The sequence below is a fragment of the Fusarium flagelliforme genome, assembly GCF_020744385.1.
Source record: "Fusarium flagelliforme strain FIESC 12 MPI-CAGE-AA-0113 chromosome Unknown B0J16scaffold_5, whole genome shotgun sequence".
NCBI lineage: Eukaryota > Fungi > Ascomycota > Sordariomycetes > Hypocreales > Nectriaceae > Fusarium > Fusarium flagelliforme.
This window is the reverse complement of record NW_025763507.1, coordinates 2263227-2289946: the sequence shown is the minus strand read 5'-3', so window position 1 is coordinate 2289946 and position 26720 is coordinate 2263227. Positions and strand designations below refer to the sequence as shown.

The 26720-nt window shown below is 48.5% G+C and overlaps 10 protein-coding genes across 10 annotated transcripts; 1 reads left to right on the top strand and 9 right to left on the bottom strand.

Annotated features, from left to right (window-relative positions):
* Positions 1–1387: 1387 nt before the first annotated feature.
* B0J16DRAFT_321760 (fungal-specific transcription factor domain-containing protein) lies at positions 1388–3662 on the top strand (the record flags this gene model as incomplete). Its single annotated transcript, XM_046125653.1, has 4 exons — positions 1388–1855; positions 1967–1976; positions 2033–2119; positions 2170–3662. 4 exons carry the CDS (start codon positions 1388–1390, stop codon positions 3660–3662), a joined length of 2058 nt encoding a protein of 685 aa, XP_045981436.1.
* A 750-nt stretch (positions 3663–4412) lies between these two features.
* On the bottom strand, positions 4413–6376 carry B0J16DRAFT_159420 (uncharacterized protein). The gene is made up of 3 exons (XM_046122179.1): positions 6251–6376; positions 5885–6021; positions 4413–5788 (listed from the first exon to the last, which is right to left on the bottom strand). The coding sequence occupies exons 2-3, from the start codon at positions 5959–5961 to the stop codon at positions 4747–4749; spliced, it is 1119 nt and encodes a 372-aa protein (XP_045981435.1). The 5' UTR covers positions 5962–6021; positions 6251–6376; the 3' UTR covers positions 4413–4746.
* Positions 6377–7182: 806 nt separating this feature from the next.
* B0J16DRAFT_386069 (uncharacterized protein) lies at positions 7183–7626 on the bottom strand (the record flags this gene model as incomplete). The annotated part of the gene is made up of 1 exon (XM_046131552.1): positions 7183–7626. The coding sequence occupies one exon, from the start codon at positions 7624–7626 to the stop codon at positions 7183–7185; it is 444 nt and encodes a 147-aa protein (XP_045981434.1).
* A 943-nt stretch (positions 7627–8569) lies between these two features.
* Positions 8570–10742, bottom strand: B0J16DRAFT_159321 (major facilitator superfamily domain-containing protein). The gene is made up of 6 exons (XM_046122178.1): positions 10460–10742; positions 10206–10395; positions 9452–10143; positions 9109–9398; positions 8959–9056; positions 8570–8907 (listed from the first exon to the last, which is right to left on the bottom strand). The coding sequence occupies exons 2-6, from the start codon at positions 10367–10369 to the stop codon at positions 8691–8693; spliced, it is 1461 nt and encodes a 486-aa protein (XP_045981433.1). The 5' UTR covers positions 10370–10395; positions 10460–10742; the 3' UTR covers positions 8570–8690.
* A 1165-nt stretch (positions 10743–11907) lies between these two features.
* B0J16DRAFT_321756 (uncharacterized protein) lies at positions 11908–13488 on the bottom strand (the record flags this gene model as incomplete). The annotated part of the gene is made up of 1 exon (XM_046125652.1): positions 11908–13488. The coding sequence occupies one exon, from the start codon at positions 13486–13488 to the stop codon at positions 11908–11910; it is 1581 nt and encodes a 526-aa protein (XP_045981432.1).
* Positions 13489–15195: 1707 nt separating this feature from the next.
* B0J16DRAFT_159281 (uncharacterized protein) lies at positions 15196–15590 on the bottom strand. Its single transcript, XM_046122177.1, has one exon. The coding sequence runs from the start codon at positions 15446–15448 to the stop codon at positions 15236–15238; it is 213 nt and encodes a 70-aa protein (XP_045981431.1). The 5' UTR covers positions 15449–15590; the 3' UTR covers positions 15196–15235.
* A 459-nt stretch (positions 15591–16049) lies between these two features.
* Positions 16050–18205, bottom strand: B0J16DRAFT_345105 (ferric reductase NAD binding domain-containing protein). Its single transcript, XM_046128231.1, has 2 exons — positions 16604–18205; positions 16050–16552 (listed from the first exon to the last, which is right to left on the bottom strand). The coding sequence occupies exons 1-2, from the start codon at positions 18109–18111 to the stop codon at positions 16519–16521; spliced, it is 1542 nt and encodes a 513-aa protein (XP_045981430.1). The 5' UTR covers positions 18112–18205; the 3' UTR covers positions 16050–16518.
* A 2280-nt stretch (positions 18206–20485) lies between these two features.
* B0J16DRAFT_345100 (ubiquitin-conjugating enzyme/RWD-like protein) lies at positions 20486–22173 on the bottom strand. Its single transcript, XM_046128230.1, has 6 exons — positions 21926–22173; positions 21743–21842; positions 21513–21558; positions 21357–21386; positions 21008–21191; positions 20486–20948 (listed from the first exon to the last, which is right to left on the bottom strand). The coding sequence occupies exons 2-6, from the start codon at positions 21784–21786 to the stop codon at positions 20809–20811; spliced, it is 444 nt and encodes a 147-aa protein (XP_045981429.1). The 5' UTR covers positions 21787–21842; positions 21926–22173; the 3' UTR covers positions 20486–20808.
* Positions 22174–23384: 1211 nt separating this feature from the next.
* Positions 23385–25044, bottom strand: B0J16DRAFT_159007 (acyl-CoA dehydrogenase/oxidase). The gene is made up of 3 exons (XM_046122176.1): positions 24695–25044; positions 23614–24639; positions 23385–23554 (listed from the first exon to the last, which is right to left on the bottom strand). The coding sequence occupies exons 1-3, from the start codon at positions 24903–24905 to the stop codon at positions 23508–23510; spliced, it is 1284 nt and encodes a 427-aa protein (XP_045981428.1). The 5' UTR covers positions 24906–25044; the 3' UTR covers positions 23385–23507.
* Positions 25045–25841: 797 nt separating this feature from the next.
* On the bottom strand, positions 25842–26572 carry B0J16DRAFT_345095 (uncharacterized protein). Its single transcript, XM_046128228.1, has one exon. The coding sequence runs from the start codon at positions 26188–26190 to the stop codon at positions 25903–25905; it is 288 nt and encodes a 95-aa protein (XP_045981427.1). The 5' UTR covers positions 26191–26572; the 3' UTR covers positions 25842–25902.
* Positions 26573–26720: the final 148 nt, after the last annotated feature.

Genomic DNA, 26720 nt, shown 5'->3' with positions numbered 1-26720 from the left:
TGTAATGCTCTGCGACAAGATGAACGCCCAACATCCGTCAATGTCACCCAAGACTTGTACAAACACAAGGGACTTCAAATGATATCATGGTACAGCTTCACTGCAACGTCGCCCCGTTAGAGACTCGGGATTTATTTACAATACAGTACTGTACTCCAAAGTTAGGTGACATTTTGTCGTGTGACTCCAAAGAAACGGATCAACATTGTCGAACCATATAGACACTACTACTCCACCTATTGCATAACGGCATGACTTGCTGCCATTGGCCTTCCTGGGGGTATGTATTGAGCTGATCGAGATGCTTGATATTTCACTGCACTCGTATCTATTCACTGACATTTATAGTACGATTCTGCAACAACTCCATCAATCCAGAGTCTAGACAAGGGGATGTCCCACCCAGGCGGGCCTGTTGCGCACCCTGAAGTATCTCTGTCAGGGCCCTGGAAGCGCTAAATCTACGGAGGGTGGATTTCCAGACCCTGCCCATGTCCTTGTCCCCCATCAAGGCGCTTGATGGAGACAAGCGCCAAGATCCAGTGTCCTCCACGTCTCATTCACCATGGTCGTCGTCCTAAGCTACTAGCTGACTTAGCCTCCAGTAGTTGGGCCTGGGCATAACAGGGTCTGGATGGAGGTGGCCAGGTAATTATGTATGGCATCGTCGAGCGGCCTGAGTAACCCTTGACGGGACCGAACGGCACATGGTGATCGAGGGCTGCCAAAACCCCTGTGAACCGTCTCACCTTGACCTTGACTTGGCCATTAGACCATGAGGCCAACCTAATGGCTAGACTAGACCACGGTAACTGTGGGGAGATGGAGTCGACAGGACAGACGAGCAGAAGCGAAAGGGTTCCAGTGTTGGATCTCAGAACTCCTCCACACCTTGACTTCCAAATAAGACCTCCACCCACATACATAGCCCCTCCATCCTCCTGGCCTCCTCACCTTTCCCTCCCTTTCATCTTGCGATTTTGGAACCGTCGCCTGTCCTAGGCGACTAAACGAGCTTCGATCAACCGTTGGTGTGTTGGCGTCGACAACTAGTCCACCCTAACGCCCACCGCCACCACCCTCTAGTCTCCACAGCTTCATGCTGGGTCGTCACGTCTAGCCTCCAGAGACTGTACTGTACTGTACCATACCACGCTCGATCGGCGAGCTACTTGAGTATCGAAGTACCTATCTAAGCCTTTACCGCCAGCTTTGGGATCAGTTATTGCAATCAACATCACTCCAATCTCATGCTTTTTCGTTTCTAGAGGGGCATGGTCATATCTGTTAAATGACCCTCGAACATTCATTTGGCTTTATTCAATCTGAAAACAACCTGACCTGGTACGGCCAAGATAACCTGTCCTCCACAGAGTCAAATAACATGATGCCACCATCGCCTTTACCAATGGAGTCGTTATGGATGTCGTCTTCGGTGGCACCCCAGCTACAGCCTGGCCAGATATCGCCTTTGAGCATTGGGATGGACAATTCCTCGGCACCAACAATGATTCACTCAGCTTCCTCGTCTTGCGCCGATTCCTGGAGCACCGACTACGTCGACCGAGATGATGTTGAGATGGACAACAATTGGGAACAGGGCTCGGATGACATTCTCACAATTCCGAAGCTGGAACCCGTCGAAGATGACATTAACATGGACGACCTAAAAGCTGCTCCGCTTGAACCAGCCTCCATCGAATCCGCCAGCAGCGACCCGAAGCCAAAACGACCACGAGGAAGACCGAGGAAGCACCCCTTAACAGCTGCTGTAAGCGCAAGTAAAGTTACAAAAGGTCGATCGAAGACTGGCTGCATTACCTGCCGCAAGCGCAAGAAGAAATGTGATGAAGCGGTAAGTGATTCCCCCAGAGACGTGGTTGGTGCTGTAGACTAGAATGAACATCTCTTGTCTTGGTTACCAGCATGCCACTTGCGTTTGAGCTACGAGGCTAACATGAAGCAGAAACCACGATGTATGGCTTCCTATATCAGTCCAACTTACGTATGAGATCTAACGTTTTGTTTTTAGGCATGAACTGTGAGAAGAACGCAGTGGTTTGTGAGGGTTACCACGAAAAACAGATATGGAAGAGTGGTAAGGAAAAGGCCGAAGAAGGTGAGTATCTCGATAGAAGCACCGATTAACTTTGCTGATCAATACACCAGAGCGTTTGCGCCAGAAGACCTTGCCAATGATCACCATGCAGCCGATTTTTCACGGTGTCGAGACAGCCGAGGACAAGGTCTTTTGGAAACACTACATCACCCATTTAAGCAATGTCTTGACAGTCGAAGGCGAGGCCAGGAATGCTTTCAAAGATATCATTCTTCACCTTGCCAATCAACACCAAGGACTGATGCACTCTATTTTGGCAGTCAGCAGCAAGCATATTGACTGGGACACTCCTTATGGTGCCAAACTCTTGGCAGATCATCCACAGTCAAGCAGAGAAGCATTGCAACAACGAGCAGACTATCACCACGATGAATCTATGAAACGACTTTACGAGGATATGGGCCGACCCCTGAATAAGGATGATCCCGAGTATAAGACTATTCTGTCTGCAAGATACGGACAGATGCTCTGTTTACTCCTCCAGACCAGGGCGGATGGCAACCCACGAGGTGAACACCGAGTTCACCTTCAGGCTTATCAGACTTTGATCCAGCATTCACCCCCCGAGGACACGACATTCTATAATTTCATTACGGAATTCTTCCAGTACCATATCTTTGCCGACGATCTCTTCTGGCATCCCGAAAACATGACAGCGCGGTTATCATCCGAAGACTGGGAGCCCGATTCCCCGATCCAACCACCTCGTCTTCTAGGCGTTGGCGATGGTCTCTTCCAATACCTTTCTCAGATTACTACCATTAGAAACACAATTCGAGCCAACATAGCAGCCGCAGTCGACCCTGTGGTAGACTACACCAGCCTATACCAGGCCGCCGAAATAGATGCAGCCATCCGCGAGTGGACGCCAAACTGGCCATGGGGTGATAGCCGTGACCGAGTCGGGCTTCTTTACAAGCAGATGATGTGGGTATATCTGTTCCGAACGATTTATCCACCTTCAGTATCCTCGATGCGCCGTTCGACATTTAGCACATTGCCTATTTCAACTTCAGCATCGGCTGCACCCCCACCGCCACCACCGAGACGAGCTTCTATGATGGCTACAGTATCAAGGGGATCTGGAAACACAGGGGCGTCGGACGCTCAAGTGGCTAGTAGCTGTCCTACCTCACGCAATCCTTCAAGAACCAGCTCCATGCACGAACAGGACTCATCATTTCAAGAGAGAGCATCTTCGCCTCCACCAACTCGAAGACCTGCATACCATGATCGCCGCATTACCCTTGCTGTAGAAGAGTCTCTGTCCATCTTAGAATCTTTCAAGCCTTCCGACCCTTCCCAGACTTTGCTTCTGATACCTTGCCTCGTTATCGGAACTGCCTGTTTTGACCAGACTCAACAGGAGCGTGTTCGCGCAGCTGTCAGGGCCGTTCGCGGATATACAGGTCTCCGTAACTGTGAGCGCGTCATGGAACTTCTAGAAAAGGTATGGGCCTTTATGGAACAAGGTGACTGGGTTTCTGTGTGGGACTGGCAAGGCATCGCCCGTCGAATGCGCCTGGATTTTACCTGTGCGTGAGGTTCTCACAACATCACGATTAATCCAAGCCTTTGATTTCGTTTCATTGCCCAAATCACTAGCATATTGCCGGGACACAAGACATTTCACAGGTCTTTACTTATACATAATACTTCACAACTCAAGCAAAACTACATAGCGGTCGAGTGTCGCCGCTGTTTTCGTATCTACATGGTTTTGGAGATATCTGGAATCATAATCCATTTTACCGGGAAGATTCCACAATGCTTCCATTTATCAGGCTCGGACTAGGCCTTACCTGACGGAACTTGTTAGCCAGGCCATGCCTATTCTTTGTGGAAGTCTTAATATCATCAACTACAGCAAGCATACTGTCGATCTCAGACCGATGGGAACACGGCGTTTATTTTTTATACTTTTCATTTTGGGCTGGCAGCGCTTCTTTTCGCAACTGGGGTCACTGTTTCGACCAGGGATTCAGGAAGGTTCATAGGAAGATAATATCCTCCTGTTGTTTTGTTTCATGGCAACTGCCATAAGGAGTATACGAGGCATTTCTACGCACCCGATAGATGGGAAATGCACATATAGAAGCCAGCTACAAGACGTACGCTGAGGCGGTGGCTCCCTCTGATTTATAGTACAGCATCATGCACGAAGCGATGCACAAGGTCCAACGTTGACCCTTATAAGTTGAAATAGGATATTCAATGTACAGACTCTGGATCGTAACAATATTTATTTACTATCATCAACCGATGCAATTCATAGAAAATCTTATTAGGATGAACAAATGTGCATACATCCCTGTAAGGATACGACTTGAAATATACATTTCTAGAGAGATGTCCGAGACGTTCTGTTTTGAACTCGAAAGGTGCCGCGTAAACATGTGCAGTACGAAAGACATTAGGTGCAAGTAGGCAGTATCGGATGTAGACCGTTGTGATAGCGACGTGCACATATAATCTAGATAGACAATACAAAGGCCCTCAAATTACAAAGAAGGAACATGACTCTGGCCCCAAATCAACATATTGATAACTTTCCCATTCCGAGCATGAATTCGCACTAAACAGCCCAGGCATTGTCTTGTGTAATGCTCCATTGATATCACCCATTTTTAATCCTCGCGCTTTTCGCCCTCAAAATAGAACTTGCCCAGTGGTTCGTCGCCTCGTCCAGGCCCTACAAGACCAGAGGCAGGGGCCCTTGTCTCACCTCTGTCCAATCTCTGTACAATTCGCTCCGCTGCCTCCTGGGCAGCATCAGTTTGTGATTGTGATTGTGATGTAGTGACAGGTCCACGGAAGGTAGTGTCGACGAAAGAGTCGTTCTCTGTCGCTTGTCCCGGGTTTGGATCCGTTGCGACACCATCCATCATACGAGCATCACGACGCTCCTGTAGAGCCGAGACGCTCACAGGAGTGTCGCCACCCATGTGAGCGTCGCGATCGCGTCGAATGTCGCTTAGCCCCGAGTTGGTTCTCTCCAGACCCCAAGCTTGGGGGGCTGTTCGACGGTGGTAGATAGGTCCGGATACAGTGCTCCCTGCGCCCTCACCAAAGCCCACCAGGGAAGCGGACCCATCGTCGCTCATGCGATCATCATAACCACCGACAGAGCGAGCAGTAGCACCATCAAGATCCTCATCCATAGCATCCGGGTAGCCACCCATACTTGTAACCGACTCAGCTTCACGATAGTTGGTGTCAGTGCTGAACATGTCCTCATCTCGCTCGCCAGCAGTTGTGCGCAGATCATCACCATCGCCAACGTGACTCTCAGTTGCACTCGCTGTTCCCACAGTGCTCATCTTGGTCACGGCCACAGGCTGTCCATTGCTGTCGAAGTATGCAGGCGTCAAGTGTTGGGTAGGAGGATAATTCGGCGGAAATCCAGTTGTTGAGGTCGGGGTGGTCTGTGGTGAGGCAGACGATGCTCCAGGAGCGTTCGCATGAGGAGGTGCTCGCAGTGTCGAAACCCTCTCGAGACCAGCAAGTCGGGAGATACGGTCAGCACGCTCAGCCTCGAGGCTTTGGGTAGAAGGGTTATGCTGATGGCCGCGACTAAGGGGACCCTGGGGGAAGTGGCCACGATGGCCATCCTTGATCGCGGTAGTCGATAAGGCCGAAAGAGATGTGGTCGTGCTTGTAGGAGTGCCGCTGAAGTGAAAGACGGCGTCAGTGGTTACTATTCATTGGGAGCAGGGCCATTATATTCAGGACAAGTCAGGTGGAATAGAGAAAAGAATAACACACGGCATCTCAGATGGAGTCTCCGGCCTAGAGCCCGGAGGAGGGAGGTTGATGAAGGTCGGGGGTTGTGTTTGCGCCATGGCGATGATGGATTGTATCAATTGAGGAAGTATCTAGAAACGTGGAGAAGGAGGAAATATCTGTTCAGAAGCTTAGAACCGGGATGATTGCAAGACTAGCTGTGAAGGTGTTGCTGATACGAGGCGCTGTCGGGTATCAAGGGTCTTGCCGCCGGGGACTGGCTGCTCAGGAACTTTGGATGAAGCGGAGAGTATGGAGTAGATCGTCGCACGATAAGTTGTGAGAGTTGGTTGAATTGGATGGTTATCGATGGTTTGTGCTTGTGGAAGAAGGAAAGAAATTACTAACGCTGGTGGGAGGATGGGAGAAACAGTGAGTCTTGTCGCAAGCCCAGTTCAGCCCAGTCCAGGGTCTAATCCGGGAAGAGGAATGTGAGGCGATAGAGCATGAATGGACCAGACAGCTCTTTCCCCGGCAACCTATTCTTACTAGAAGTCCCCTATAAACCTGGCGCAGTGGGCGCTGGAGACATGCTATTAAAGAGACAGTCAAAGGAATGAGGGGGAGGGGTCAAGTGATTGGGCGGATCTAGGTGGGTTATGACGTCGAATAAAGTGGTTACGATTGGCCAGATAGCATTAATGTTCTCAATTTGGGTATGAACAGCTAGCTAACCTAAGGTACAGTAGTGAATGTTGAGATATTCATGAAAGAATGCCTCTGTACGGATAAATATAGTGTATCTGCATAGGTACCTACCTGTCTACACGTGGTTTGAAGGGATGACCTACCTAAGCTTGGTATTTGTCTTGTCGCTTGGTTGTTTCAAATCTAGATACCTTAGTACCTTAGTAGGTAAGTAGGTAGTAATTAAAGGATCATCCTCTAGGTACCTGTCATATAGAAATGGCTAAACATACATTTATACAGGATGGGAAGGTTTTAGATTTTATTTGGCCCAATTAATCAAGTAAGAAATAACACCATGCAATGCTCTGAAGTAGATAGATTATATATTCCCGCAGCAGTTACCCGTTCTGAATCCCCCCATTATTTTCGTCTTTTCCGAATTGTCTGAGCGCCACAAACAGAACAGGCGCCCAACTGATTGCGGATTCCCAAATAAACAATCACCATAGCCATTCCATATAGCGCCACCATCATGTGAAATAAAATGAACAGAATAGCTCGATAACCAAAAACGCTTGCATAGGGTAGGGTCGTTGCCGCTATAGAGAAGCTCATCTAGGTTGGCTTGACGGCCATGAATGTTCTTGTTCTTATAGGAGTGCCATGCCGATAGATGTAATACCAAGAACCAGTGATAGAACCACAACGCCAGGAGTCATAGGCGAAGGAGCGCCGGCATTGATATCAGGAACGGTAGTCTTAGGAGCAGGAGGATCCCAAGTGATTGTAGGTCCGTTACCCTTCTCGGTCGCCGTCTTGGAAGCGGCCTGCTTCTCTCTTGTGTTGGTCTCGGTGTCAGTGTCGGATTTGTCGCTCTTGGAGTCCTTGTCGTTCTTTCCAGTGGCAGTGGCAGTAGCGGTGGCAGTAGCCTCATCTGTCGCGTCTGCAGTGTTGGACTCGTCGGCGGTGGTCTCGGAAGGCTTGTCATCGGTGGCCTTGGCCTTCTCAGCAGCGGTGGTAGACTCCTCGTCCTTTGCGGCGATGACTCCGGTGAGGAGCATAGCAAGAGGAAGGACGTGCTTTGAGAAACGCATGATGTCGGCAAATGATCAAGAGTCGTTGAAGATGGATGGAACGGACGAGGCGAGTGAAGAAATAGGGGATGTTGCCAAGACAACGAACGACTGCAGAGAAGGAATAGAAGACGAGAAAGTTCCAATTGTTGAAGAAGACAAACGAGAGACAGTAGACGAAGTTGGTCAAGTTGACAAAATCAAGAACGAGAGTGGAAGAAATTAGGTAGGTAGGTACGGAGTAGTTAGGGAGGATCAAGATGGAAAAGACCCGTAGAAAAGAGAAACCAAACCAGGGGGACAAGGGAACAACAAGTCGGTTAAGCCTTTTATTTTTCCTACGCTAAGAATTATGCACCTATATTTGGTAACTACAGGGTCCGCTAGTGATGGTCCACACCCGATCCTGGGGTACAGGTACAGTATAGTACAATTTCTAATTGTCGTTCTGTCCGATGGATGCTACGATACATCCATAGATATCTACCTAAGGATACGATACCATGTAACGACAGTGGTAAGGAGAAATGTACAGTAGGTGCAGGTTCTCATGGGACCCAGATTCATCACTAGAGTCCAAGACATACAGCCTTTTAGTGAGTTGGAGCAACAAGTACCTATATGTGTGTCAAATCTCGTATTGATTATGCACACACAACATAACACCAGCTGACGTACACAGCCTCAACTATTCTCCCTCAAAGATACAGGGACACAATGTCCATCGATGTTCAGATACCGCATCATAGACGTTCTCTGATACATGGTCGCATGTATCATTCCATGAACAGTCTCTCCCTTGCCAGTTATAAGACACCCCAGCAACGGGACTTTAAATCGTGATTGGTTGGGTGGTCCCTGAATACCTACGCTCTTGAGGCTCTGTCCAGTGATCCAACCACAATCCTGTAACGTTAAACAGTAAATTAGATAAGCAACTCTGCTCTCTATAATATATATGTCTACCTAATCTATCGTATTTCAATGCTCGCTTTAAATGTCCCTCCTATTTCCTCATTGCCATACCTCATTTTTCATACCTCATAATATCAGCAGTTATCCTCCTCTTTACCCAGGCCTGCTCTCTAAATCGTGAACCTATAACGAGGACTCTCATCTCCAAGCTCAGCCAGCTCATCCTCTCCCATTCCTCGATACTTCTCGTCAACGTAGCCTGCTTGTCTTCGCTCATTCTCTCGTCGATACCACCACCACATGAACCCATAGATCACAGTACCAAGCGCAACCATGCTGAGCGTCACAGCGTGACCCTTGATGTATCGAGGTCTGTCCGAAGCGGGACTGTTGTCATGGTTAGAAGAAGTCCGGTAATTGTTAGATATAGGCACTCACTAGATGAAGGCAGACATGATGCCTGCCGCATTGCCCCATGTCAGCTGCATGCCCGTACCTGTAGTACGCTTTCCATAACGAGGTGAATTCGTGGGCAACTAATACAGTCAGTTTAAATACTCCTGTCACAGAGTTGTTGCCATAACTTACCCATGCCAATGGCAAGCCCACAACCACGTACAAACCTCCAGCGACGAGGAAGCAGCCGAAGTAGTGTGCACCAGAAGAAACATCTGCCAGAAGAACAGCATAGCCGACACAGCTGATGAGTCCAAAAATCACGCAAAAGAGTCCACGGCGCTGAAGCTTGTCCGAAAGGAATGCTGTAGACATGTATGCCGCGGCACCGAGGAAGTAACAGGGCACAGTAAGGAGTTGTGTTTCTGCAACTGTCCAGTCGCCGAGATCTTTGATAATAGTCGGCAGAAAAGTAGAGAACCCTGCGCATGCGTCAGAACAAGTTTCAGAAGCTGGACGACACATCCAGACTCACCATACAACATAGTGTCGACTCCAAACTGGGCAACACAAAACGCCCATACCTTCCAGTCCTTGAAGGCGCACATCATGTCCTTCTTGCTGAACTCCCGACTCGACGCCGTGTTTCCGTACTCGCGCGCATGTCTCAGGCGCATGAGAGCCTTTTCATCGTCGTCGAGAAAGTACGCTGTATCAGCATCGTTGGGCAGCGCAAAATAAGTGACAACGCCAATCAAGAAGCTGGGGATTCCTTCGATAACCATGATCCAGCGCCAGCCGCTCATACCGCGCACTCCGTCCATGTGACCAATTCCGTACGCAAGTAAGCCACCGAGAGCGCCGGCGACTGCAGCGCTGACGAAAAGGTAGCCCACACGGAGAGCGAGTTCTCTCTTGGTGTAGAAGAATGTGAGATACACTGTCAAGCCGGGGAAAAGGCCGGCTTCCACGGCGCCGAGAAGCAAACGACAGGCAATCAGAGAGCCGTATGAGTTCACGAGACCGGTGAGTGTAGCGATAATACCCCATGCAGTAGCAATGAAAGCAATCCATCGGCGCGGAGTGAAGAGTTTCAACACCAGGTTAGATGGAACTTCGAAGAGCAAGTATGTGACGAAGAGGATAGACACAGCGACCTGGAATTGATTCGATGAGAGCCCCAGGTCTTCTTCAAGGCCGTATAGTCGAGCATTACCGATATTGACTCTATCGGTTCCGAGTTAGTCATAGAAATCTTTTCCTTCAGCGAATTCCACCACGAAACGAACCTGTCTAAGAAACTGAAAAGATAGAGAACCATGATGAGAGGTATGATGTAGAAGTCCAACTTGGCAACAAGCCTCTTCTCATCAGCCGCCGAGTTAGGACCACACTCATCGTTGAGACTGTGACGCCTTGGCGTAGTATCCTGGCCGCCGTCCTTGAAGGCCATAGTGATGGATTGATTATGGAAGTTTTCTAGCGGGGCTGTAAGTAAAGTATTTTTCAACAAGGATGCAATCAATGTCTGGGGGAGACTCACGGTTCGGACTCGACTTTTTACCTCTTTCAATTTATCCTCCTTCTGATAGTGAAGGAGAAAGGAACCAATCTCTGTTTAAAGAGAGCAGAAGCGACGAACGAATAGGCCTCGGACGAGCGCGACACGGGATAAAAGACCGCGCCACTTGCGACAACCGTTTTGGCAAGGGAAAAATAACTAGGCTAAGCTTGGCGCATAAGAAAGAGGGAAAAAAAGACACAAGTCGAAAGAGTCAAGAAACAAAAAGTATCAGAAGGTTTCGAGCTGTCCAGGGTTGCCGAGATTTCTCTTTTGTAATGATAAAAAGGTCTCCGCTAAATCAGCTCATCCGAAACTTGTCCGGTAGCACAAAAAGATTTTATTTTATTTCTCTCTGAGGGATACAGCACTGTGACTTTAGATGCTGCGATAATAGGCTAGCAGGCTAGGTAGGTGATAGTTGATGTGGGACGACGATCATACCCAGGGATTGATTTAATTCCTGTACTCGAAACCTTGAGGGTTGTAGATACTGTAGTCAGTCAGTCTATTAGGCCATCTATGTTTGTTTGATAATATAGCAGTGGCGAAACTTGGGTCAACATGAGGTCGTAATGATCAGAGAGAAAGATAGACTAGTCAATCTAGACTGCACTCGAGGAATTCTGATGATGGAATTCCTGGTCGATCTTGTTGCTCAGACACTCACTCGAGTTTATGACCGACTACTGTACTGTAGGTATGTCTCGTCTCGCCCATGTTCGTTCTTCTGATAACTTACCTAATGCACGACATCAAGTGGCGCCACCGATAACGGACGTTTTTATTCAACAGTCGAAGGAAGTACTGTACCTAATTATTCAGCACGGGTAAACAAACGTATGACAAGTTCAACGTCGACAATACCTACTCATCTGCTGAGTGACGTTGAACGACGTTAAAGTTAATCAGCAAAACTTAAAGTACTATAGGTACTGTACTGTACCGTACCATGGAGCATCTTATCCCACCGCGGCGGAACTTAGGTATCATTGTGTCGCGTAGGAACAGTCAATCTAAATCTAAGCTATGTAACGGAATATAAGCATAATTTAACCAACAACAAACAAACCTCTCACAGAAGCATTGTGCAAAGCCCCAAAACTTCAGAATTGTTTCATTGTTCAATATCTATAATCAAACCCCTCAGATCCCGCAAGACTGTCCCACCCGTATCTGGTGGTAGCAATAGAAGATATACCACGTCATATAATCAATGGAAGAAATCATCTCCCGCTCTCGTCCGCTGAACTCAACATCATAACGCAAGGAAAAAGTAAATGGCTTTACAATATGTACAGTATCTGACATTAATTAATCCCCTCCTCTAGCTTTCATGGGGAGTATCATCAACCATCTTCAAGTTTTTCTTCTCACCATCCATTTCCTTGCCAGTGACCCCTGTGTTAGCCACCTGGCACCATCTTCATTTACCGGTAGGGTTGTGCCGGCATCTCATAAACATTCTCAGGTGGTGCTGTACCGCGAGCGCTTGCGACCTGATTTCCATCGATCTCCGCAGCATCATTTTGATGCCACTTGGTAGCAGCGCTGTCGCTTGCAAGCTCTGCTGTGTTGGCGGGGCTATACATCTCGGCAGCGTTGTTGTGCGGCGAGTGTCCAGCAGGGTGAGCGTAGTTGTTCTCAGGGGTAACGGCTGAGAAGGCTTGGTCGCTGCCGGCAGTGCGGGAGTAGTTGGTCTCGGGGCTAACGGCCATGTAGCTACGTCCGAACTGTTGGGGCTTGGCGAATCCGGCACGTCCGTCACCGAGAGCAGTACCACGGTAGCCCTCGGACTGAGTAGTGTTGCGACTAGGAGCAAGAGTAGAGGTGGCAGCGGGGGAAGTCTGGGACATGTGGGGGTTGGTACCGACAGCAGCAGCAGCAGCGCCGCCGCCGCCTCGGCCACCGACAGGAACCTCAGATGCACCAAAGACATCGTCGTATTCAGCCTTGTTCTTAGCATTGCGACGCTTGCGAAGGCAGAAGTAAATTAGACCTCCAATGATAAGAAGGCCACCAACACCAGCGCCAGCACCGATACCAGCCTTGGCGCCGGTAGAGAGCCCGCCATCATCGTTGCTGCTGCTGCTGTTGTTGCTATCATCAGAGCTGGCGCCGCCAGTACCAGCAGGGCCATACTCTCCTGAAGGAGCAACAGTGGCTGTGCGAACAACACCAGTAGTCACTCTAGTAGAGGTGATAACAACGGTGCTCGTAGTAGTAACGGTGGTGCTAGCACCTGCCTGTGCGGTCTTAGTAAGGGTCTTGGTGACCTTGGTTTGACTGCTGATGGTAGAGATGACGGTTCGGGCGATAGTGTTGAAGACGGTGGTGCCGGAATCATCACCCTCGGTAACAGTAACGGTCTCGGTGGTAGTGGCACGCTTGTGAAGGCCTCGTCGGAAGGCACGGAGACCGTACTGATCACCACGGATTTCGATGTGGAAGTCGTGAGGAACAGAAGAAACAGTAGGCGCGGCAGGAGCGACGAGCTCAGCACCACCGATAGTTCGGGGAGCCAGATCAAGAGCACGCTTCTCATTAGCCCACTGGGTAGAAGTCACAAATTCCGTCTCGGTCGCAGTCTCAGCGTCGCTGCTAGTAACAGTCTTGGTCTCGAAAGCGGTAGAGGTTACAACGACAGTGGAGGTGATGGTTTTCATCACAGTGGTCGCGCGGCTCACAGTCTTAGCGTCGGAATCCGTTACAGTAACCGTCTTTGTGACAGTAACATCCCCAGCTGAGGTCGTAGACTCGGTAGTATCATCAGTTGTTGAATCAGCAGCAGTGGTGGCATCGTCGGTGGGTTCGGCGGCGGTGGTAGGGTCGGCAGCGGTGGTCGCGGCATCGTCAGTTGGCGAAGGGTCGGCATCAGCAGTAGATGCAGGAGAGGAATCGGTCGAGGGCGCGGCGGCAGAGCTGTCGGAGCCAGTGTCTTGACGACCAACAAGCTTGGTGGCTTCAACTCCGAGGAGCATGCCCAGAAGCAAGAACTTTCTCAACTGCATGTTGAAGGGTCGTAGTTATCGATTCAATCAAATCAGGTAGGCGATATCGCGAATATGGTCTGGGCTGTTGGACGAAGTGTACCCAGAAGGGTTCGGCTCAAAGAAAGACAAATCCAATGAGAGGAAAACAGCGACCGTCTCAGATTAAAAGGTCTCTGGTAGGGAGTCGTCAAATAGAGAGCAGAAGTAGGTTGTCACTACTTGTCTCGGGCTTGTGCGATGTGGATAAGGAGTACGCGGCAGTCAGAAATGAATGCGCGTGAAGCGATGACTAGAACAAAAAAAGGTAACGTAGGAATAAAAATTGGAATAAAGGAAAAAAAGAAGCCGTATGTGAACGAGTGTGAGAAATGGTAGGGGGGTTAGTAGGAGATACAAGCAGTATTCTAATGAACAACTCCTCGTTCGTGTGTTGGGGTGAGATGGGAAAGAGGGAACGGAACGAAGGACGGATGAAGAAGACTGATGGGAGGCGTAGCAGACAGACTTGAGTGTGTGAGCAAGAGCAACCCTTGGAAGGAATGGCGCGGGAAGAGCGGATTTGAGCGGCCAGCGAACGAACCCGACAGCGAGTGACCACCAGTGGAGGTCTGGGCTAGCGGCCAGCGGCCAGCACACTACCTCTGGACAGTACCTACAGTACTAACCTAGGTACACTGCACTAGAAAAAAATTGCTGCAAGTGAGTGCCCGCTTGTACGGGGAACGGACTTTTAGGGTGCAAAGTAGAGGGTACTTTGTGGCAAAGTAGCTCTGGCCCTGCACATATGGCAGGAACTCAATGCGATGGGGAGTGTTTATTGGAGGAGATGGGATTGAACACGAGACGGGGGGAGGCCAAGCATTGTGACAGTCGGTACCTGAGAGTCCGTAGAACAAGTCGAGTTCTACGCAGTGACTAAGTGATTATTATACAGTACAATCACAATGTGCAACAAAAGCAGCCTCATCTTTGTACTCCCATGATCCTGTCTTGATTGCCATTCATGTTCATGTATCACTGCTTTTCGTTTGTTGGGCCGGGACCGGGACGAGGACCTACCAACTAAATGATGGCATAGGATCGGATGGATGTATGTATCTGTACATTCGAAGCTGACGAACCGAGGACTATACCCCTGACCAGTCTTCCAGAAACAGACTAGCTCACTAGTCATGGCGCTGCGCCTCGACTCTTTTGAGATTGCTAGTGTTCTATTTACGAGGTTATACCTGGAATGCAAGTATCGTCGACTCTTCTCTCAACGGTGTTGGTGTTCCTTCTCCTGCTGATCGTCGTTGATCCTTTGCAGAGCGAGGCAAAACGTGACAGATGCCCAGAAATGATAGTCAAGACATATCAAATTTTTACTCAGACTGCCACGAACACGTCCAAGGCATGAGAGTTTTTTTTTTTTTTCCCTGCCCTGCCCTCTTGTGGTGGCTTCCTAGTTCTATTGGTAGCTAAGATGCAGACGCAGACATCCATCAGGGAAGTGGCGTCGAGGGCTAAAGAGAAAGAAGAAGAAAACCTAGGCGTTGAAACGTTGCCGCGAGCTGTTTTTTCTTTTCCCAGTAACATTCACGTCTGAGATCATGTACAGACGGATACAGACATGAACACATACCTAGGTACCTACTATTTTCAATTCCCCATTCATGACATCAGTTTGTCAATGGTCAAGTGATGCTCGTATCTCAATTAAACGAGACGAGACGAGGTCATGCTTGCTCTGTCTGGGCTTGGGCTGTCTGGCCGACCTTTATAATTAGCGGGACTGGCCGGGGCATTGACTCCAGGGCGGTTTAGCTTGGAGGGTCGAGCCCCAAAATGGGCACCCGACCTGGGCTGTTGCGATTAATTTGTTTCCCTTTTCTGCTGGGCTAAATAATAACAATATCCGTAACAATAAACGTAATTTATTCACATGAGATTGCATTGCTTTATAAAACAATAAACCCAATAATGTTGAAATTCCCATCCGTTGTCAAAATCACCTGCCTGTTGGTCAAGATCTGCAGGGTCTTCTCCAAGCCCCATACCAAGCAATACCTAAGGTAGCCAAGACAGATACATAACTTACGGTACACAAGAAATTCACTTCAGTCTATCCGTACAGACTACCGAGATTAATCTCTATCTACGGATACCTAATAATTAATTCTCATCAGAAGACAAAAGTTCGCTTTCGCATATCTCTGTCCCTCTCAGACTCACTTGGATGGTTGCATCGGGCTCACCGTAAGCACCAATGCATCCAACGCTATGTATGGATGTTATGCTATGCATTGGACTATCATTGGAACCTACTCCAACCAACATCCTAGCCTATTAAGCCTTTCCCGTCTCTATATCGGTAACTCCCTTTCTTGGCTTCTCACTCATCAGCCACTTGCTGCACTTCAACACGTTGCCAAGTGGTGAGACATGCGCATATCATGATCAGCCCAGTCCAGTCCAGTCCAGTCCAGCCGTTGGGGGTTATTTTCGACTATCTAGGCCCTGCTTGCATGATCGTGGCGTGTCTAGAATTGATCTGCTTCTCGTGTCTGTGCCGAAAGTGGCTTTTAAATCATTCAACAACCAAGATCTAAGGCTCAGCTTGTACGTTTCACTATCCATGATCATAAGACGCAGCTATAAGTTACTTTCCATTCATATGAAACGTTTCAGATGTGCTCTCGTCTGCGTAAAGTCAGTTGCTGTCCAGCGTCAGCACTCCAAGTAGTCGGTACTTTATCTACGCCCCGGTAAGAGATTATAGAGTTTTCAACGAGGCTGGTAACATTCCTCAGCTCGACCTGTCAGTCAATAATCAAGACCGCTTAACTAGCAACGTTGCTAAACATGTCAGGAAAATGCTTTTATCGTAGCGATTGATGAGGTATAACACGTGTTTCTACTGTATTAAAATGATAACTCCAACAAGACCACACATCCATATCATGAGTGGCCCCTCTAGAAAGTCTACTCCAATGTTGCTTCGCTGTTATTACAAACTCAACTATCCCCTCAAGTTTAAACTAAACAATCGTCATAAACACTCTGGGCTTAGAAGTTCTCCTTGCCCCAAACAAAAGAGAATCTGCATCAACATTAGCCAATGGTTTACACGCGATGGAACTCGTAGACTTACCCAGGCTCAGTGTACTTGTTACAATATGTATGCAGCGAACTTCCCAGACCCTTGGGACCACAAAAGAACACACCCGCTTCAGCAGGGCTGTGCAGCTTCCTGATACCTCTAAAGATCATATCCCAGTTGGGTCGACCAAAGTTGGTCGGGCTGCGCAGACCAGTGATAGTATCCTTGTCGGCGTTGGCGTCGTTGATCATAATGTTTGTCGCATCGTCGGCCTTAATCTTGGCCGTGAGATACGTGTGGATCTCAATGCGATGGTCCAGATCCTGAGCTTCAACGGCGAGAAGCAGCGAGCGGAACCACTCGAAGGAGTCAAAGTCACGGCAAATCCAGAAGAAATAGACCTTGGACAAGCGTGTCTTCTTCTGAGGATAGTTCATTCGGTACCAGATGGACTTGAGGATAGAGGCGAACGGTGTCACACCAATACCGGCACCGACAAGAACGGAGACCTCATACTTGAAGACATCTTCTGAAGCAGAACCAAAGGGACCGTCGACATAGACTCGGGGGAGAACACGACGGATAGCTGGGTCGATCTCAGAGTCACGGCCAGTAAGACCAACAACCTTACTAGCATCGCCAGTATCCTTCTTCTTGCTCCAATCACAACCCAAAGATTTAGCGAACTCCTTGGTGAAGTCACCTACGCAACGCATGTGCACAGAGATGTAGTCCTCCTCAGGGGCACTAGTTAAAGTGAAAGGGTGGTACTGCCAGAGTGACACGGCAGGACAGCAGAGGAAGATGTACTGACCAGCGCGAGTCTTTGTGTGTTCCTTCTTCATCTGGATTTCGCATACGTTGCTGGGGTGCTGGATAACCTTGGTGATATATGTCCTGTGGCGGCCTCGGACCTCACGAGCAATGCGTTCGGCCAGGTAGCAGAAGCCACTGTACATCCAGTACTGCCAGAAGACTCCAATAGCTGACGATCCAATACTGGTACAGAAGGGAGCGACATCAGGCTGAATCATGCAGAAAGCTCCGTGAATAGACCAGAAGAAGAAGAAAACGATGAACATATGGTGAGTGTACCAAAAACGCTCGAAGTTTGCGCGACGAGGCTTCTCCATTGAGGTAAGAACCATACCCATCAATGCAATCAGCATCACATAACCCGTCCATCCTGGGCCAGACACAAAATTGGCAACTAGCCATCCGTAAATTCCAAGGTTGTACTTGATGGCGACCTGGGCGAAGTTGTTCCAGTGAGCAATAGTGTGAACCCAGGACCAGAAGACGATGGACCAGGCAGTGACGATATGGAAGGTGATGTTCTTGTCGAACTGGAGAATTCCGTTGAGCGGCGTCTGGCGCAGGAGAGAGATGAGAGTTCGACACACGGGGAAAAGAATGATGCCGACATCGACGTGAAGAACGAGCGCTGCTGAACGAGCAATGACGAAAGTGAATCCAAAGGTCTTGCGTGATGATTCAAGACTTTCCTTCTGGGCGTAGTGGACGCAGGCGAAAGAGAAGATGAGGGCATGCAGAAGCATAAAGACAAAGACAAAGCTTGGATAATGAGTCAGCACTATATGAAATCGAGGTATCCGTATGTGATACTTACAATCTTCGGTAACCCTCGTTGATCATCCAGCGATCAAACTTTTCTCTTGACGATAGTTCTTGCTGCTTCTCCTGGGTCATCTCACCCGACAGAAGCATGCGTGTTAGAGGCGACCATCGTGCCCGTTCCGACGGTTTCTCGGCCCAATCCTGCATTTGGTAGCTCATTTGAGCAAGGCGAAGTGGTTAAATTAAATCAACCACTTGATCCAATCGATTCAGAATCGGGTTCCTCCTATTTTCTTTTTTCTTTCCGTAAAGTCTTATTGTGATGCGTCGAATATTGAGCCTCCTCTTCCTAGCCTCGTCCAACTATAATAAATTCCAAGCGATTGTGTCGATATTCAGAACCAGCTGAACAGGTGAGTAGATGAATAGATTCCGATCGGACGATAAAATGTTTTTCTCAAGAGTATGAACAAGAAGCGAAGAAATGATGGTGTCTAGAGCCTGAAGATTAAAGAAACATAGATGGATATCACCACAGCCCAAGTAAAGAAAAAGAATGAATGAGAGAGAGGGAGTAAGAGGGGGAGGAGAAAAGAGGCAAATGCAGAGAGGCAAGGGTTCTTAGAACTAAGTGCAAGTCAGTCAAACCCGTTTTCGCCTGTTCAAGGGGTCTTAGCTGCAATAGTATGATCTTATTACTGCTTTGTACGGAATATCCCTTTGGGTGTATGTGTATGGAGTACGGATAGACTACTAGGCACAAAAAAAAACGGAGTTTGGTGGGCGGACTTGATACCAGGCACAGACAACCAATGTCCGGGGTTTGCGCTTGGCATGCACCTAAAGACTTCTAGCGAGAGGCTGTAAGAACTCTTTTCTTCCTCATGAGGCTCGAATTCAACCAGAAAAACACGCCATTTAAGGAGTTGCTCTGTGTCAGACATGGTTCAATCAAGGATTCGAGGTCATGACTGCATCAGATCAGGGGGCTACCATGAGAGAGAGATCATCACCTCCAACAATACATACCTACATACAGTCATACAATTTGGAGGTTAAAAGGTTCCTCTATCCAGTCAAATTTCAAAATTCAACAACTCTTGATAAACTAAAGTAAACTCATCGTCCCATGGCCAGCAAAAGATGGCATGAGTCGTTTCCCTCACTACCATCATTGATTGGCTATCATCAGCGCCTGGCCACATCTGGTCTGGTCTGTAACTGTTGCGGTCTGAAACCCCGGTGTTACAGGTTTGACAAGACCTGGTTCTCCCTGCTACGTCGTATCGACAGTGGGGGCTGCGCTTTGAAATCTCGGCCCATGAGTGGCACGACCAGCGAGGCACGTAACTATTCAGAGATAATGTATGTATGTATGTATGTATGTATGTATGTATCCATACGTCCGTAGGGCAGTGATTATTTAATTAATCTATTTTCTGACAAGCTTGATCATCTACGCGGGATCGAGAAGCAAGGGCTTAACTTAAATATCTTCATTACCCATTATACAAAGCCTTGCTTGACAACTGATATCCTTGCTAGTGCATGTGCATACCATGGATACCAACAGATTTCCTTCACGTTGTAATTAACAAGTTTGACCTCTACATCTAGATCGTGCACTCGCATTGCCTGCGTTTCGTACTCTACATCAACAACATATTTGCAACAGATGACGGCGATAGCGAAAAGTCAAGATGACCTCCCGTCTCACATCCAAACAAGATCCAAAAATTCTCCGATCCTTAATTGTTTCCAAAGCCACAACAGACCTTCGTAACCTCAAACTCATCTTCCCTGACGTTTGGAAACATCATGAACAAATATGTGGCCCATGGCAGTCCCGTTGCAGCTTTGTCTCATTATGTTTCAGTCCCTCACCCGAGACATGTACCATTTCGGCACTGTCGCTGTCTATGTGGATAACCTCACATCGTCTCGCTATCACAGATCATAAGCTTGACTAATTACTCGCCAAGACACGATAATATCAGCAACTTGCCTTTCTTATTCTATATCTTATACACGTGCCTTCTCCTTCTTCCCAAAGGTCTCTACAAACATCATCATCTCCATACCGTATCTTGAGACATATCAGATACCAAACTTCAGGTCCCTAACTAGTAGCGTGCTTCATGTTTTCTATGTTTTTATGAAGCTCGGCCGTGTCAGCGCCTTATACCCGTTCACCATAAGCGCCAGCCTTCTTCTATATGACGTAGTAGCACTCTTACTTGAGTGACCACTTATTGGCGTTTCGTGGCTCCATTTGGTTATTGTTCGTGCTTACATCAAATACGTATACAGAATATCATTGGGATTCGACTTTGTCACGAGACATTCATGAGAAGGGTGTTACTGGTTAAAGAGACAAATTGTATACGCTGCCTGTTTCTGGATGCCAAAAACACATCGTCAATGCAAACCTAAAATCCAGCTGCACGATATCCCTTAATAACTAGTCTGTTTGTCTGGTGTGTTTCCTCCCTTCAGCGTCGCTTGCTGTTCCTTCAACCGCAGTTAAAGCCCCGATACAGGCAAAACACCCTTCTAGGTCACGCGGACTTAAGCCATATCGCAACACCATGCGAAGCTTCCACTCGATCGTTTCACGTCGCTCATGATGGGAAAAACAAATCGACCCCAGGTCTAATCGCCTTCATTCATGTCGTCATCTAAATGGCGTACTTTCGAGTCCACTCGCGGGCTGTGGCCTCGTATTTGGGTCTGTCAGTCTTGTAGACATGGGCGATCTCGGGGACCAGAGGGTCGTCAGGGTTGGGATCCGTTAGCATCGAGCAGATAGACAGAAGAACTAGTTGACATATTAGCATTCCGTTAACCAGAAGGGTTCTCGGAGTAAAAAAAAAATACCTTTAGAGATAGTCAAAGCAGGGCTCCACTGGTCACGGAGAATGTCCAAGCAGATGCTGCCGTTGGAGTTGATGTTGGGGTGGTAAATGCGGGTAGTGAAGTTGACCTTGGGAGGCTTGAATGGGTAATCAGTAGGGAAGTGAATCGCGAGGAAGAAGACACCACCAGAGTACGGGGAGTCAGACTGAAAATTATAGTTAGCCAGAATGCCCTTCATTTCATTTGCTGGTTGAGAATAAGGCTGAGGATACGGATGCACCGGCATGCGGCTGAGGGCTTCGCCACGCCCATGAGCCAGCCAGATTGCTAGATAATGTATCCTCATAACCTGTCGGGCAGAGAAACTTACAGGTCCCATAATCGTAGCTTGCCAGTGAAACTATTCATAAAAGTTAGTTGCGTGGTTCAACTTCGTGTGCAGTTCTTTGCAGAACGGAGGCTTCCCGCAGTCATGACGACTTGGGCAGCCAGAGGCTTATCGGTGTGGGGGAGGGGTGATGCCTACCAGATCCTCGCCAACGGGGCCGGCAGAGCAGGATGAAGGAGGGTCTCTGCAAAAGCAAGTCAGCGCGGATTCATATTGAAAGTGAATTGTTCGTGAGAGCTTCAGAGCCAGAGGGTTTTTGGCATGATATCGCAGGTCGTCACTTCGGACCCCGCTTACCAAGTTACCCCCACCTGACGTCTTGGGCTTCCCGTTTGAACCCTCAAGAAGTTATACGAGAGCGAACTTACCGGCCGAGATCAGTCAGCTCCTTGTTGATGCGCTTCAGAGCCATTTTGTGATGTATGAAAGGGGTATCTAAAGTGTGTGTTGCGAGGTATCGCGGTCGTTCTAGGGTTGAAATAAGACGTTAGTCGAGGGGTTGTCAAGACGAGCGGTCGAGATAGAATAGGATAGGATTTGAAAGGACGCACAAGAACGGTGAGAGAGATCGTCCTGAGATGTAACAAAACAGGAGGCGAGTGTGTATTTATTTGTTGATGAAAGGAGGTTTGCCGGGTTATCGAATGTGTAAGCGTAAAGAAATTCAGTCGAGGCTGAAAGAGTAGAAGAGGCGGGATTTGGAGGAAGATGGTTCGTTCAAACGGGGTCGGGCAGGTAGGAAACCTGAGAAGTGGGAGGAACAGGCAGGAGTGGAGGGGGAGGGGACTGTGGGAAAGAGTGAGTGGCTGCGCTGGCACCTGCCCTGGCTGCCTGGTATTCGTAGACTGGCTGGATTCTGGCAGCCAGAAAAGTCAGGTTTTGCCAGGCGCTTGAATGCTCTGACTGGGCCACATCTGGGCCTCAGCCCGCTGAGATGGGGGACACCGCCACTGATTTTTTAGGTTGTGAGCGAATCAGTGTTTAGTGGTACCCGAGCACTAACAGCTGGCTACAGATTTTTACGTTGGGCCTTGATAACAGTGGAGGGCACCGTAGCAGCAGCAGGACGTAGTGGGCTTGGCTTGATTTTTCTCCTGGGCGACACCATATCCTTCCCCCGGCTTCGACGGCTGGCACTGTTCAATGCTTATTTACTATTACAAGAGGATTAGACAGCATTTACGCGAAACCTAGGCAAGGAGCGGCCAGGTTCAACCTCAACGGCAGTGAGTTGAGAAGACTTTGAACTATGTGTAATACGGGCTGTCTCCAAGTGGCGGCCGAGGTCGGCGAGAACCATACTCTTTGCCATGGATTCTATATGATTCCGCTATTTTTTGACTCATGATTCAGATTGCTAGTCAAACCTTTTAGTCTTGTGCTGTCTTTACTGTATTTACATGGACGACGGTACTGTAAGAAACAAAGCGCATATTTTAAGCCTCCAGTGCCTGGGCTGAGGGGAAACAATGGAGACTTGGACACAAGACTTCTATTACATGGTAGATAATAAATATTCTACAAAACCATTTTACGTAGAAGCTACATATTAAAACAAATATTGGGTTTTTATTGGAAAGAAAGAAAAGTATCTCAAGTAGATATTCTTATGCAGAGAAGTAATAGTCTGTTTGTTCCTGCGTCCGATATCATATTGCCCCCCGAGGCTGGGCCCGGATGCGGATGCGGATGCGGATGCGGACGCGGATACAGACGTCCGAACGGCATCGCCGGTTTGTCGCAACGGTTTGCAAGCTCCAAGGGGCATGATGGCATGTCTCCAACGACGTCACTGATTTTGAGTCGCGGCGAGGATCGAGGATTTCTCTTTAATAATTACGAACCAACCAAGTGGGTATTTGACACCAAACAATGGAGGTCAGAATAAAGGAGAAAGGCGTAACATCCATGTCAGCTAGTACCGTAGTGCATGCATAAGCACTGTTTTTTTAATGCAGCTATCCTGATCCTACGTTGCTCCTTTAACAGTTTGTTTGAGAATCATTGCGATCAAGATTCGTGGGGATAGTATATGTTTGCCGTCATGTTTTAGTTTCAAAGCATCTATAATACGGGTATGCACCTCAGCAGCTCTTTATCTATGTTCGCCTCCTTACCAATCATTTTCTCATTCTATACAAAAGCCTGAATGCCAGTAATGGCCCGTCCAAGAATAAGACCTGCAAGGTGAGAGTTTTGTAAGCAATTGTTAAGATGTCAAATGAATAATTAGACTTACTGTGAATATCGCTCTGTCCCTCGTATGTCTGCGTCACAAACAGGTTCGCCACATGACGACCGATCATGTACTCATCGCTCGCCGCATTTCCTCCAAAGATTTCCTGAAGGAATCGTGCGTTTCGCAGAGCAGTATCGCAGTTCTGTCGCTTCACCATGCTAATCATCTCGGGTGTTGCCTTGCCCTCATCCTTGAGACGTCCAACCTGGATGGCTGCAAGTGTGCCATAGGCAGCATCTGTTGCTGCGTCGGCAAGCTTCTTCTGGACAAGCTGGTACTTGGCAATGGGGTTGTTCTTGAACTGCTTTCGCTCCAGAGAATATGTTCGGGCGCGAGCAATGCAGTCCTCCAAGGCACCCATGACACCCAGCGCAATGCCATATCGAGCATTGTTCAAGCAGCTGAAGGGGCCCCTGAGACCTTCAACTTCAGGGAACATGTTGTTTTCCGGGACGGGGCAGTTGTCGAGTTGAATCATACCCGTGATAGAAGCGCGAAGACCGTTCTTGTCCTTGATGACTGGTGTTTCGAGAGTACCTGGTGGGCAGTCCTTGCGTTCTACCAGGAAGCCACGAATCTTGCCAGTTTCCTGTAGCTTTGCCCACACCATCAAAACATCCGCGATAGGACTGTTGGTGATCCATGTCTTGGCACCACTCAGAGAGTAGTAGCCCTTCTTGGTTGGATGCGGCTTGGCCACTGTCTCCATGCTTCCAGGGTCACTGCCGTGATTGGGTTCCGTCAAGCCAAAAGCACCGAGTAGTTTCCCCTTGGCCATTTGGGGGAGAAACTTCTCCTTCTGCTCAGCAGAGCCGTGCTCAAAGATACCGCCCATTACCAAAGAAGACTGAACGGACATGCCGGATCGGTAGCCGCTGTCAACCCTTTCCACAGCTCTTGTGATTAAACCGCTAGCGACGGAAGAAACGCCTGCACAGTCATAACCCTCGATCGTAGCGCCCAATAGACCGAGCTCCCCCATCTCCTCGAGAATCTTGGGGTCGTAGGATTCGTTGCGGTAGGCCTCTAAGACACGTATATTAGTGTTGTGCTTGTGGATATCAAGTTTGAGACCTCTCACCGAGCACGCGGGGCAGTAATTGATCCTGGCAGTATCTCTCAGCGGTCTCTCCAATCGCCCGTTCCTCCTCGGTCAAGAGGTTATTAGAAGCCAAGGGATCCTCCCAATTGAAGCTGGGGCCTGACGCCGAGGCAAACGTTCGTGTGGCGCATGGCCGCAGAGGAGTGGTGGCGGCTCTTCGAGCGCATTGTCGGAGGATAGGGCGGAACATTTTGTTTGAATGATCTAGGCAGGAAGACTCGTTTTGATATGAGCCAGGATCTCGAGGGGGGTTCCAGCAGTTATTAAAGATGAAGCAATTCGGGCTTAAGTTGACTGGTTAAAGGGCGCCGGCAATTGAAGTCCACTAGATGAAGTCATCCGACGCCAACCGGAGCCGTCCAGGACCCCTCCAGTCACTAAAACCCCAGCTTTTGACACCGGAACCGAGGCAGCAAACGACACTTCAACTATCATCGAGTGGAGCAAGTGTGCGCGAGTGACACTTGAATGCATGAGAAACATTACCCTGATTGGGGAGGTTTCGGGTCCATAGACAATCTTGCCGATAATTAATTCGGGGTGTCATAATGAATACCGATAACTGACTTATGCTACGTACCCAATGAAAGAAGATATTCATGTCTCATCCAATGATTGGCAAGAGTTGCAGACCAAGTCGGCTCGGATAGGAAATCTCCCCTGCCGCCTCGACGTTATGCCTCTTCTGTCTCTAACTTTTGCTTCTGCTTGGACTTGGACTTGGATCTAGATCTGAACATGTGTTTGTCTTCGTCTAGTCTCGCCATGAGGCTCAACCGCTCGAGCTCCAAAGCCCCCAAGACCACACCCGCTACAGCCAACTGGCGAGTACCTTCGTGAGCTACCGGAGCCGACATGATCGGTACCGAGACTGAATTATCGGCTGATGAGTTGCCGCAATTTCGATTGGCTTCCGAGTCGCGTGCCCTTCGTCTGCGCGCTCTACCAGCTTGAGATCTGGAATCGTCTGCTGAGTCGTCAAGTGAAGAAACCGATATCGATCGACTTGATCCAAATGGAGATTCCTAATATGCTTGCCGAAGGCGACCATCAAGCCGATGCAGCAAACTTGTCGGAGTTGACGGTTGAGACAGAGGACTGTTTTGGTAAGGACTGTTGCGAGGGTCTCTTGAAGCTGGTGCTGAATGCTGCATAACTGTTTTAACCTGGTGTTGCACAGACGGTAGTCAAGTATGGATGCTCACCCACGAATGGCCATGCTCACAGCCCAGCTCGGGACAAGACTGCATTGCTTGCTCCTGGTTCATCCAGTTGAAAGATGGCCCATGCAACGCGACGTCTATATCTTCGGAGCCACATTCAAGCTGTTTTTGAAGTATCTTTGGAGTGTTTCGATATCTCGACGCGCGACGGCGTCTTCGACTTATCCCATAACCAGGTGTAAGATACGTATTAGTTGCATTCGAGTCTTCCTTGGTCGGACATAGGTTCTCTGCAGGAGGAGAAGAATTCATCTGATCAGTGTCGGGCCGACTTGAACATCCCGTACTTTATAAAAAGATTGATAAAAGGAGATATGATGGAATAATCAGGTGAGAACTAAGGTCGGAATTGTGAAATCAGGTGAAACGAGAGATTGAAGTGTAGTTGGTTAAAGCATTTCCGTGATTGAAAGGCAGCATGCTGTGCCTTTGACGATGTAGGAGTCGCTCCTGCCGTATATTCTGAGGAGATGCATTATCAACTGCTCTTTCCCCTGACAACGGGAGGTCAAGTCCGTGGCTGATTCTCATGATGGCTTCTTACCAAGGTAGGTAGGTAGGTAGGTAGGTAGGTACCTACCTAAGGTAAGTCACGATTCTGTGATACAAGGGTCAAATAACAAATAAGAGGCAAAACTTGATTTTCTATATGCATTTTATTTATCGAGCCGTCAACTTTAATGGTCCTTATCATTGCCTATCTTGTTAGTTGATGATGGATGGATCACCGAGACTAACTCACATGACCAGGGTAATTGGGCATTCGGTACTTGGCCAGCTAA

Bases quoted from the DNA above. Each gene is read 5' to 3' on its own strand.
- B0J16DRAFT_345095 (XM_046128228.1), bottom strand. From the start codon at position 26,190: ATGAATTCTTCTCCTCCTGCAGAGAACCTATGTCCGACCAAGGAAGAC.
- B0J16DRAFT_159321 (XM_046122178.1), bottom strand. From the start codon at position 10,369: ATGGCCTTCAAGGACGGCGGCCAGGATACTACGCCAAGGCGTCACAGT. The intron at 10,144-10,205 runs GTTCGTTTCGTG...CGGAACCGATAG, and splicing joins CTTTTCAGTTTCTTAGACAG to AGTCAATATCGGTAATGCTC. The intron at 9,399-9,451 runs GTGAGTCTGGAT...ACGCATGCGCAG, and splicing joins AGTCGACACTATGTTGTATG to GGTTCTCTACTTTTCTGCCG.
- B0J16DRAFT_345100 (XM_046128230.1), bottom strand. From the start codon at position 21,786: ATGGCTCTGAAGCGCATCAACAAGGAGCTGACTGATCTCGGCCG. The intron at 21,192-21,356 runs GTAAGTTTCTCT...TATAATTTTCAG, and splicing joins AAGCTACGATTATGGGACCT to TCTGACTCCCCGTACTCTGG. The intron at 20,949-21,007 runs GTATTTTTTTTT...TATGTCAACTAG, and splicing joins TGCTTTGACTATCTCTAAAG to TTCTTCTGTCTATCTGCTCG.
- B0J16DRAFT_159007 (XM_046122176.1), bottom strand. From the start codon at position 24,905: ATGTTCCGCCCTATCCTCCGACAATGCGCTCGAAGAGCCGCCACCACT. The intron at 24,640-24,694 runs GTGAGAGGTCTC...TACGTGTCTTAG, and splicing joins ATTACTGCCCCGCGTGCTCG to AGGCCTACCGCAACGAATCC. The intron at 23,555-23,613 runs GTAAGTCTAATT...CTCACCTTGCAG, and splicing joins GGGACAGAGCGATATTCACA to GTCTTATTCTTGGACGGGCC.
- B0J16DRAFT_159420 (XM_046122179.1), bottom strand. From the start codon at position 5,961: ATGGCGCAAACACAACCCCCGACCTTCATCAACCTCCCTCCTCCGGGC. The intron at 5,789-5,884 runs GTGTGTTATTCT...CTTTCACTTCAG, and splicing joins GAGACTCCATCTGAGATGCC to CGGCACTCCTACAAGCACGA.
- B0J16DRAFT_345105 (XM_046128231.1), bottom strand. From the start codon at position 18,111: ATGCTTCTGCATGCCCTCATCTTCTCTTTCGCCTGCGTCCACTACGCC. The intron at 16,553-16,603 runs GTAAGTCTACGA...ATGTTGATGCAG, and splicing joins AACAAGTACACTGAGCCTGG to ATTCTCTTTTGTTTGGGGCA.
- B0J16DRAFT_159281 (XM_046122177.1), bottom strand. From the start codon at position 15,448: ATGGGAATTTCAACATTATTGGGTTTATTGTTTTATAAAGCAATGCAA.